Here is an 11,070-nt window from a genome sequence, read left to right as displayed (position 1 = left end):
TGCACTGTAGCCACTGGAACTTGAAAACAATTAGATATGGCCTTGTATTCCTTTCTGCAGGTCTTCACTGAGCTCCTTCGTCTTAGCCATGACTGTCCACAAGCAAACTGCAGAGAGCTGCTGCTTCTTTTCACATTTGCTTAAAACAGCTGTTCCCAATGAATCAGGGTTATTTGGAACAGAACTGAATATTGAATTTTACACAGACTGATGGTTTGCAATGGGTATGAATAATTTTGGACATGCCACTTTTTGTTTAAATATCAGTTTGAACAACAACTATCCACAGCCATCCTGTTTGGGTTAATTGGTGAATCTAAGAAATCTGTATGAGTGGCTTTTGGTCAGGTTATGTTACATTCTATTTTTCATCAAGTATTAATAACTTATCATTGATCACCTTCTGGGTTTAAAAAAAAAAGAAGAAAGGAACCATCTTTGTGAATAACTCTCTTTATTATGAGCGTTTGTACATCTGACCCTACAGTCCTCGTGGTGTTTTGAAGTTCATGCCGAGGGTTGGCTGAGTGACCTGAAGGTTGGACAGGCCTCCGAAATCCTACAAGAAGAAGAGAAAGTCGTCAGGATTTAGATAAACAGAAAATGGATCATCAGCAACTGACATGAATCAAGTAGTTTTCACCATGAAAGACCAAACATTCATTATTGCTGTAACAAAAATGGTCAGAAAATCATGTTTGGTTTTTCCCATTACTGTAAATGCCAGACTGCTGAGTTCAACATTGATTAAAGACTGAACTGATAAAAGTGAAAGCCTTTAAAAAGCTTTAAACAACATTAAAGTTCAACATTAAAGAGATGGTTGTTGAAGGTGCGTTAATGTGAGGTGGCAGCTGAATCACTGAATACAGAGCTATTACTGATGGGCCTGTTGATTTGATCTAAAATCATCTCTCTCTCTCTCGTTCTGTCTTTTGAGTGTTTGCTCTATCAGCAGTGAGACATTTACTCTCAAAAATGCAATAAATGACAAACTATATTTATGAAGACAGTTTCAACCATTTCATGGAAAACATAAAAACACAAAGATGTGTTTCTGTATTACAGTCACTGCAGCTGCTCTTGATCCAGGAAGAAGGAAACAGCGAATGCTTTATACTCACCAGCATCTTGAGCATTTCCTTTGTGTCAGGGTCCACCTCGATGAGCTCCTGGTCCAGAGCAGAAATCTAGAGGATGAGAAGAACTACATTAACTACATTTCTGGAAAAAATGTTTCACAGCAACAACTCACATTAAAATAACTGTATAGTCTTTCTCTACAAGTTAAACTAAAACTGCAGCTGCTGGCTGTTGTCTCATTATCAGACCGAACTACCAAAGCTCTTAAAAAAAAAAAAAAAAAAAAAAGAGACAGGTAAGAAAGAGCAGAGTCTACAGACCTCTGGGACATAGTTGTCCCTCCTCTCTCTCTCCTCTTCCTGCAGCTTGATGGAGATTCCTCTGACTGGACCACGCTGGATACGCTTCATCAGGTGTGTCACATACCTGAGACACAAACGGGAAAGTAATATTATACGATTAGATGTATTATTAACAAGTCATCACAAAATATTAAACATTTAAAATGTCACTGCAACACAAATTAAATAGATTGATTACAGTAAACAAATTCAAGACATTATTTCACTAACCAGTCTAAATATATGGAGTCAGAATGGTCTCATAATGAATGAACTCTCGTGGCGCTTTTTACAAATGCACATGCTTTGTTTCGTAGTTGTATTTTGGACTTCACAAATGTAATTTTAAAGCTCACTTGTAATATAAATTCACGGAGCATATTAATTACTTAATGTGCATTTACCAATGTCACCCGCTCAACTGTCCCGCTTAGCAAAGTTAAATGTTTGAATGAACATAAACTATGTGACTGTATGTTACATGGCGCATTTGCGAAATGTGTTGTTTATTGTTGCCATAACGACGACAGTCACCAACAGTTTAAGTGTGTAGAAATGTAAGGAGCCATATGATTGGCTGATGAATCTTCCAATGAGAGACATACATTTGACTGACAGCTTTATCAGCCAATGGTGGTGTTGACTGACCTGCAATGTCAGGTCAGTCTCAAAATTCAACACACAGATTTCATAAATGCACATTCAGCAATTCGTATGCTCTGTGAATTTATATTACAAGTGTGCCTCAAAATTACATTTGTGAAGCAGAGCGCGTGCTGAATTTAAATTACAAATTTGCATACAAATCATGTTTGTGAAGCAAAGCGTGTGTATTTGCGAAACAGATTGTGTGCGTTAGTCCGAACTACAACTACAAAACAAATACTGTGCATTTGTGAAAAAACCCTGCGAGAGTTCATTCATTATGAGACTGTTCTGACTCCATATAAATATGGCTGTCAAACTATTGGATGTGCCACACACACAAACACAGAAACAACAACCAGTTAAAGAAACGTTACTCTGCTTTTAACATCAGCTGAACATAAACATGACTGGCCTGCAGATGTCTGGAGAAAGTACAAAGCAGTGCTGGAGTCTGCTTCACACCAAGAGCTGGAATAAAACTAAGATGACAACACAAACAGCTGCATCAGAGCAGAGCAAGAGGCGAGCGTGTGTTCCTTCAGGATCAGTGCTCCTTAATCACAGTTTCTCTATAAAAAGCCTCCATTAAATGGACACTGTTAAATGTGGCCAAAGTGTTTAATTCAGATGAAGAGCAAAGGAAAATAGAGCGGTGGACTCTATGGGAAGACGCTTCCTGCTGACTCACTGAGCAGACATTAATGGAGGATTTGGACACTGCAGCGATGACAGCATGAGCTCATGTTGATAACTGACATGTGAGGACGAATGTCAAACATGAGACAGATGCATCTACAGGACTGAACATCCTGGCTAGCTGTCTTTATCCAAAGGTAATAGTCTAACTCCAATGATCACAATTACAAATGAAAAGTCTCGCCAAGAAAACAAAGCATGAAAGACAATGTGAATGAAGGTAAGAGTCACGTTTGTATCAACCATGATCATTATCTTTCCGCCTCCATATCTGATGTAGAGGAAAGCAGGCAGCACCAGAACACACACGAGAGCTCCTATTCTCCTTACAGTGTTAATATTACTTTTTCCCCCCTAGTGTTACTGTAACAAAAAAATACGACAGCAACAGGAAACACACTTTGGCCATAATTTCTACAGTCATTTTTTCTGATATTAATTCTAACTGTTAAAAAAAAAGCCCTTTGAGAATAATAAAACTGATCTACTTCTCTGCACCTTAGACAGATCTGAAGAACTCGTTCGTTAGCTGTTCTACAAACAAAATGCCAGAAAATATACCAAAGGCTGCTTCGGCATCTTTAAATTCTCTGTCATTCCTTTTACTCTTTGTACATTAGCAACAAATCCGTAGTTCTACAGAGCAGCAAGCAGAAATCTTGCAGAAGGCTTTTTACTACAAAAGTGACTGAGACAAATACTGATTGTGAAACAGTCGCAGTTTTCGGTGAAGTACTGAGGCGGCTCTGAACAGCTGCTCTCCCCCCTGACACGCACACACATTTATAGTACAGCAACAACAACAAAAAGCAACTTGATAAACTTGGAGTGGCGCAGTGATGCAGTACGAACCCCCCCAGGACCCTGAAAGACAGGTGGAATAACCTCATCTAAAACTGGCTCCTCTCCATCGAAAAGAAGAAACCCAGACAAGTTGTACACACTCCTGACAAAACTGGTCTGAGGTCTGAGCTAGTGGACATCATGTAGCACCACAGAGAGAGAGTGTGTGTGTGTGTGTGTGTGTGTGTGTCTTACCCTGCAATTTTGTTGCGCAGAGCCTTGCTGGGGATGATGGCGATCTCCTCGCACACCCTCTTGTTGGTGTGGAAGTCGCTGCCCAGGCGTGTGTAGTATTTCTCAATGATGACCCTGGCGGCCTTCTTGACGGTCTTGGTCCTGACTCGACCCTGAAGAGGAACGGAGACAGTTCAGTGTGTGACAAATCACCATCCACCCCCAGGAGGACAGGCCACACTGGAGCTGGATGCTGGTCTGTCAGACAGGAAGTGCTTCCGGGTGATGGAGTGACAACCATCCTGAAAAAATAATCAGTCCATCTACAACCTAAAGCACACTTTCCTGACTCTAGATTTCTATAAAATAAATAAAATAAAACAGCGGAGGGGATCTACATCTGACTCCACGGCATGAACACATCGGTTTGATCTGGATTAGACTAAGAGGGATGGAAATGTTGATATCGGTCAGGTCTTGTCCAGCCCGTTTTGCACTTTAAAACCGGAAATCCACACTCAACCATCCGTTTGTGCGAGCTGTCAGAATTAAATCCAGATTAAAGAGGGTTTAAATGTGTCCTGTTCTCCTTTGACACATCGGCCGGGGATTGACGGTACAAACTACGTGGTTATTTGTCCTCTCGGGCATTAAAGACTAAAGATGGATCACAGCCGGTGACCGGGCTCCGACACTCCGGGAACATTCAGCCTGTTTTTAGGAGTTTAACTCCAACAAACGTCACGGAGCCCCGGCCTCTGCACCGTCTATGCCCCGAGAGAGCGGGCCGATGTGCGGGGCCGCTGGGCGGACTCTCACACAGCCCGGATGGAAGCGGATTGACAGGCGTTTGTCGGAGTTACCCACCATGTTGGCTGGGACCGGTGGAAGAGAACCAGCGGGCCGACATACCGGAAGTTTACGCTGCGGGGAGCGCTCGGTCCGTTACACCGGGGCAACAGCGCCGGCTGGCGGCGGGAGGAGACAACACAGTGGGCAGCAAGTTTATATCAACACTTTTTTTATTTCCTTCTATCTAAAAATAATCCTTAAACACTTGAGCTGCGGTGTTTGTACAAGTAACTCACATTTTGTTCCAAAATTACAATGACAAGAAGCTAATTTTTGGCAACCAAGGTTGTGAAATGGCTTCTCTTCCATTTAAAGTCATAAGCCACTTAAATAACCGTTACACACAATCTTACTAAGCAGTTTACCAACTGTAATTCTTCAAGCTTAAAGGTGCAGTTTGGCATAAATGTAGCTTAACAACAAAAACAAACAAACAAACAAACAAAAAACAAACTCCCTTTGTAATTTTAGACCAAATTGTCCCTGCCTTTTCAAGACGACATCGAACACCAAGTTCTTCAGGGGAAGTTTCCTTTCTGCATATTTATTTGTGACAGTGGAATGGGGTGCGCATGGTTTACGTACAATTAACAAAGTTGTTATTTCTAATATTAATCACATAAAAACACAATTTTGCTATAAATGTCCTAAGCAATGTGTGCAGTTCTGTTTGGACGGAGACCTTTAGCAGTACTGAAATAGACCGTAGAACAATAACAAAAAAAATGGAAATATTAATGAGTACAATGTAGAAAATTTAAGATCAAGAGAAATTTGGCCCAATAACTTCACAAAAGACATTCCCACAAGGTGGAGAGATCTTTTATTTTACATAAAAAAGGGTGCAAACTGTTTCAGTTTCCCTTTAGTTGTGGAGTGAATAAAAAGTGATTTTATAAGGTTCATGTGTGACAAATTCTATTATATGAATTCAGGGAGGAGGAAAAGAAACAAAAACCAAAACATAACCAAACAGGCATGTCAGATAAAAAGGACCTTAACCTTTCTGCAAATTAAAAATATGAAACAATAAAAAGAAGAAACATGGGTCCTTCATTCTTGAAGCCCTTGACTAACTCATTCAAATACATTTTTGAAGTGACATTCATATTTCAACACAATAATATTTATTTACAGATGTAAGATTTCTCTTAATCATAGCTCTGAAAAAAAAAAGACAATGCTGAGGGGAGGATAAACTCTTGAAGCTGTACAATTTGATTTTCCACAGTTTGAGAAGAAGAAAAAAAATATCTAAGAAAATCAAAGAATACATCTTTCATATGGAATCCCAACAAGAAAAAACAAAAAAACAAACAAACAAAAAGAAAAAAAGAATAAAGACTACAATTGTGAACACTGTACAATTTACAATTTTCAAATAATCATCACAAAATTGCAGTAATGTCTCCCTAAACCTCTCCCTCAAAGAAAAATATACAGTAAATCGAAGACAATTCTACAGTACAGCAACAAGGAAAAAGTGCCAGAGAACCCAAAAAGACCTTAGCCATTCATTCACACTTTCATGGTCCTTTGCTTTGATTTACACAGCTTTGACACACAGGGATGAGTTACACACATCCAAAGCCATAAACACAATGAAGTGAACGGTGTGAGAAGTAAAAGGAACGCAAATGAAATGTGCTGAGACGGCAAGAAAAAAAAACAGAGAGACTGCTCACTGTCGTCTCCACATAAGCCATGCACATACAAATCAGAGCTCTCCTATATTGCTCCGCATGAGGCCCAGAGAGTAAAAATGAAATACATCAGTGTAATATGTTTATATCTACCATTCAGCTGTGAGCTAAGGAGTGAGGTGACCCACAGTTTTTGGAAGAAGCAAACGTTGCAAAGATGACAAATCACAAATTTAACTCTGAAATAATTAACTTTGTCCTTATGACGTGAAGGAAAGAAACAACAGAAAAACACTTTGACTGAAACTCCAACACTTCCTTGTACTGAAATGAGCAATGCTGCTCTGCGATTTTTCAGGATGACACATCAAGGACACAAGGTGGGATGAAATGGTCAAAAAACATTCAACTTCATATTTTTCTGGCACAGGTAAAAGGCATGGACTAGTAAGTAGTAGTCTTGGGAATGGCACTCGAGGAATTTGGGTGGGAGGGACTAAAGGCTGTATAGTCTTGACATCCATCTCACTACACAACAATACTTTCAATTTTAGCTGGGACACAAGACTGCAGGTGCTGCTGATGCTTGGTGGGGCGAATCACAGGTAGTTGGGTAAAAAATACAGTTCAGTGAATGCTTCACAGAGACAAAACAGTGATTTGCGCCTCCACACCAGCATCCATCAGCACCTCTCCTGTGTAAAGCTTGAGCCCTAAGCCTCATCCATCATTCACACCAGCTAACACTGGACAAACTTCGCCAGTCCAACACCCTCATGAGGCACTAAGACATCTCAATGAAATGAATACCTGTCATTCAAATAGCCTGTTTTCCCACCATTCCCCTCAAATCCTATTTGTAGAATCAATAAGATAATGATCAAGAAAATAGAAAAAACAAAACAAAACAAAAACAACAAAAAAAAAAAACAAAAACAAAAAGAAAAAACCCCAAACATAAACAAATAAAAAACAGAACAGAAAAGGTCCCATAGATTCTCATATTCAAGTACTTTCAATAACACAATAACTTAGACCCTGGAGTAACTGACATGTCAGGGGTAAGAATAAAACAAAAGCTATACAGTGTAAATACATGCAACAAGCAGGTTACATACTGATTCATTGAGATAGTTTGCAACATCTACAACATCGTATTTCTAAAGATGATGGAGCAGGTCCACAAAACGCCAAATCTAACACCCCAATGAGAGTTGATTCATCTAGGACTCATGTGTATCTGTTTGTCCAGAGAGGAGTGGTGCAGGAGGAGGATGTCATGGCACAAAAAAGGAATATGGGCGGGGTATAAAATCAATTTAAAGTGTATTACCTGCACCATATAGGGAAGGCCTAGCACACGAGGCAGCTACAATTAAAGTAATAATCACATTTAAAGTACAGTATTAAGAACACAGGGTCTTGTCAAGGAAAGCTGGGTCAACAAATGTAGTGCAGTCATGGTTTTTTTTTTTTCTTTTTCTGTTTTTTATTTTTTTTTTCTCCTGTTTTGTTACCCTCTTTCCCAATAAACCATGGCTATTTGGAATGGAAAAACAAACAAACAAAAAAAAAACAACCCAAAAAATTCACATTAGCAAGATATAAAAAAATAAAACACCTATGTATGGTAATTTGAGACTATTAGGAGGATAGGCAAGGTGATGTTTTGAGGATATTGTTTCAAGGCAGTCCTCCATGACACTAAATAAAAACGGTATGGACATAAGCCCTAGTGGCGACATGAGGATTTTTCTCTCTGCATTGAGAAGAAGGACCTAAAGATCAAGCATCGCTTCGCAACACGGGGGTCTTCTGACTGGACACGCAGGGGTAGGAACATCTTAACACCATTACACATTATTACACCAAACCTTACATTTGGCATCGCTCTCATTGGAATACATCTTCAGTGTTACACAGGGAGCCGTTACCTGCTCTGACTCTAGCAGAGAAAAGTCTGAAATGTTGGGCGATTATTATACAGGTGGCCACAGAAACATCACAGCCCCCATGCGGCCAACTTGTTTATCCCACTAGTGGTGTGGCATGGGGTGGTGGTTGACTGGTTGGGGTTAAGGCATTGGACTGTAGTGTTGAGAGGCTGTGATTCAATCTCCAAAGGACATCATGCCAGTTTCTCTTGTTGATCCAAAGCATCATCTCCCCCAACGTCTATTTGTTTAAAGTCCATTATTAAGATCAAGAGCAATTAAGACTCTCCCAACGCACAAATCTTCTTAATTTTGGTCTAACTTTTTTCCTTTTTTAAATATTATTCTTTGCTCCCTAACTCTGATTTCCTTTCCATGCGCATAACAGATTATATGAATGCTCCAAAGTCATTTATTTTACTGTCCATACATTCAATGTGTATGTTTTATAATTAGTAAGAAAACTGTGGCGACCGAGAGATAAATAGCATAAATAGCTTTTTTTTTTTTTCTTTCCCCAGCCACTTCTATGAGTGTCAGGTTGCCACTCATCGTCACAAAGCCGACAGGAGCAGAACTGCATGAGAGTCAAAAGAGACTGTAGTGTGTTTTGACATTGGCGTGGTTAAGGGGAGTGCTTTAACCAAGCAGCATGAGCAGAAATAATCCTCAGAGAATACAGTGCAGGAGACGTCTCTGGTCTTCTGTTCTCTCAGGCCCTGGTCCCAGTGCCAGGGTTGACCTCTTTGGAGGAAAAAAGTGCAAGGGCCAAATGGCTGACTGATGCTCTCCGTTACACTCTTGGCTCCTCTTGTAGGTTTACATTCAACCCCATTATAGGAATGAAGGGGCTTTTTGTCAAAATGAGTTTGACAAACTGACTTTGAACTGGGATGTGACAGAGGAAATGAAAATATGATTTCATGAGTCAAACGAAGAAATTATGGTATGCAATAAGCTGAAGGTGGCAAGGTTCCACGGGAAGATCATCCTCTTCCTTTGCAAAACCACAACAGAGAAACAGTGGGAGGGAGGGTTAAAAAAAAAAAAAAAAAAAAAAACCCAAAGAAAGAAAGAAAACAAACAAACAAAAAACAAAAACTAAACCTTAAACGTGGAGAGAAAAATACAAATGCTGGGCGTCTTGGGGAGGGGGAGAGAAAAAAAAAAAAAATCCTTTGCAAAAATTTCAAGGAATATATTCCCCATTTGGCCGACTGGCTTACAAAACATTCCCACAATTCTTGGACGAGGACAAAAAAGAAGAAAAGAAATTTAACATTTAACATTTAAAAATAGGACTCCCATCAAAAAGCCGCAAGCATCTTGTACATCTCAAACTGTTTTTAACTGGTCTCTCCAGAGGACAATTCAATCACGGATCTTTCAGTTGTCTCCCTCTTTTATTCGAATGGGACCTTACTGATTTCTGAAATCACAATCAACTGAACTGGACATTTGGAACATTGCTGGCCAGTGGACGATCATTTGTGCCTTGGTGTGTTCTTCTTCCGTTTTCGCTTGAAGAAGCAGCAGCACCTGCAGACAAAAGTGGATATGAAATCGATATGTCGATGAGAGAGGTTTAAGATGAGGCAAAAGAAAGAACAAATATGAGCAGATTGCAAAAATTAGTGTGTTAAATATCACAAGAGCTTAATCTTGAGTTTACCAAATCTTGACAGATTGATGGTTTTATGATCATAATGAGAACTATCGCTACCAAAATGTCTGATTAGTAAAACATGTTGATTGAGGACAAGATGGATGCATTTCCATCCACCAAATGTTTGCATGTTTATTCACCGTTCACCATTTCTAAGAACAAAAACAAAATGGTGGAGAGGACTCAAACACAAACGGCTGCAGTGACTCTGGAGGCAATATTTCTCATATGCTATGGAGCAGTGCACACAAAGAGCACAAAACAGGATGAGCCTTAATGGTCAATAAAAACACAAAAAGACAAAAAAAAAATAAAATAAATAAAAGCTGTGGATCAAGACATAGGACAGTGACTGGGTATTCTCAGATTCATTTATTAAAAAATAATGGTGCACCATGCAACAGGACTTTTTTTTTTTTTTTTAAGATTTTCTTAACCTGAAGCCAAATCTGCTGCAAAAAAATAGCTTTTTTATTTTGCGATGAGTAAGTTATACTTTGAGTCATATCAGAAAGCTTCTTGCCCCTATGTGCCACTTGCCCAACCTTTTAGTGAGCAGACCTGCTTATATGGCCGCTTGGTTTAACAGTGCTCTTTACTCATCTATTAATTCACATCAGCTTCTGATGAAACCAAAGGACAGAAAGGGGTCCTTATAATGAGACTAGTGCACGTGGCAGACATTGTTCTCATATCTATGTAGCACTGTTGTGCCAGTGGGAGGTACTAGTTACAAATTTATAAATTACAACTCCACATTGCCCAGCCTAGGCTGGTCCACTCCCTGTCCCATGAGTCTGATGTGGACTTGCAGAGAGGGACTCACCACAGGTTGAGCATTTTCACGCAGCTACAGAAGAGAGAGGAAAGAGTGTAAAGAGAAAAGAAAGATAGATTAATACAGCAAGACCAAGATGATGGGACTGGGCACATGCCACACCAACATGCACACAAACACCAGCAGGACACAGGTGGACACAGGAAAAGTTTGAGAGGGTGGATTGCAGAACATATACTTTACAAGTGATTAAGTTTCCCAGAATTCCTGGGTATGAAGGGATAACATTATAAAAATAGGCTGTGTAATTTAAGTTACATCTACACAAAGAAAGTACATCTAAAATCCTTTTTAAAATTACCCTGTCTGCTTTTGGGAAAATATATTGATTGTTAATATGATTCCAGTTTCT

At 39.6% G+C, this 11,070-nt stretch overlaps 2 protein-coding genes across 4 annotated transcripts in view; both read right to left on the bottom strand.

The window, feature by feature from the left end:
* Positions 1-437: 437 nt before the first annotated feature.
* Positions 438-4,742, bottom strand: LOC115041512 (40S ribosomal protein S17-like). Its single transcript, XM_029498999.1, has 5 exons — positions 4,653-4,742; positions 3,807-3,958; positions 1,404-1,509; positions 1,125-1,190; positions 438-559 (listed from the first exon to the last, which is right to left on the bottom strand). The coding sequence occupies exons 1-5, from the start codon at positions 4,653-4,655 to the stop codon at positions 482-484; spliced, it is 405 nt and encodes a 134-aa protein (XP_029354859.1). The 5' UTR covers positions 4,656-4,742; the 3' UTR covers positions 438-481.
* A 4,685-nt stretch (positions 4,743-9,427) lies between these two features.
* csnk1g1 (casein kinase 1, gamma 1) overlaps positions 9,428-11,070 on the bottom strand; it is a 33,449-nt gene continuing 31,806 nt past the window's right edge. For 2 of the 3 annotated variants that reach the window (XM_029497552.1, XM_029497554.1), the window contains one exon: positions 9,428-9,753. In XM_029497552.1, coding sequence (XP_029353412.1) covers positions 9,699-9,753 — 55 coding nt within the window. In that variant the 3' untranslated portion in view covers positions 9,428-9,698. Of the gene's footprint in view, positions 9,754-10,706; positions 10,731-11,070 lie in introns of all 3 variants that reach the window. The other variant, XM_029497553.1, reaches the window with a different exon arrangement.

The sequence above is a fragment of the Echeneis naucrates genome, chromosome 3 (assembly GCF_900963305.1).
Source record: "Echeneis naucrates chromosome 3, fEcheNa1.1, whole genome shotgun sequence".
NCBI classification, from domain to species: Eukaryota; Metazoa; Chordata; class Actinopteri; order Carangiformes; family Echeneidae; genus Echeneis; species Echeneis naucrates.
Note: the sequence above shows the minus strand (reverse complement) of the source record. Positions and strands in the feature narration are given on the sequence as shown.

Coding starts and splice junctions, on each gene's coding strand:
- LOC115041512 (XM_029498999.1), bottom strand. Junction 1,191..1,403: donor GGGACAACTATGTCCCAGAG/GTCTGTAGACTC, acceptor CTCATCCTCTAG/ATTTCTGCTCTGGACCAGGA. Junction 560..1,124: donor AGGAAATGCTCAAGATGCTG/GTGAGTATAAAG, acceptor TTCTTCTTGTAG/GATTTCGGAGGCCTGTCCAA.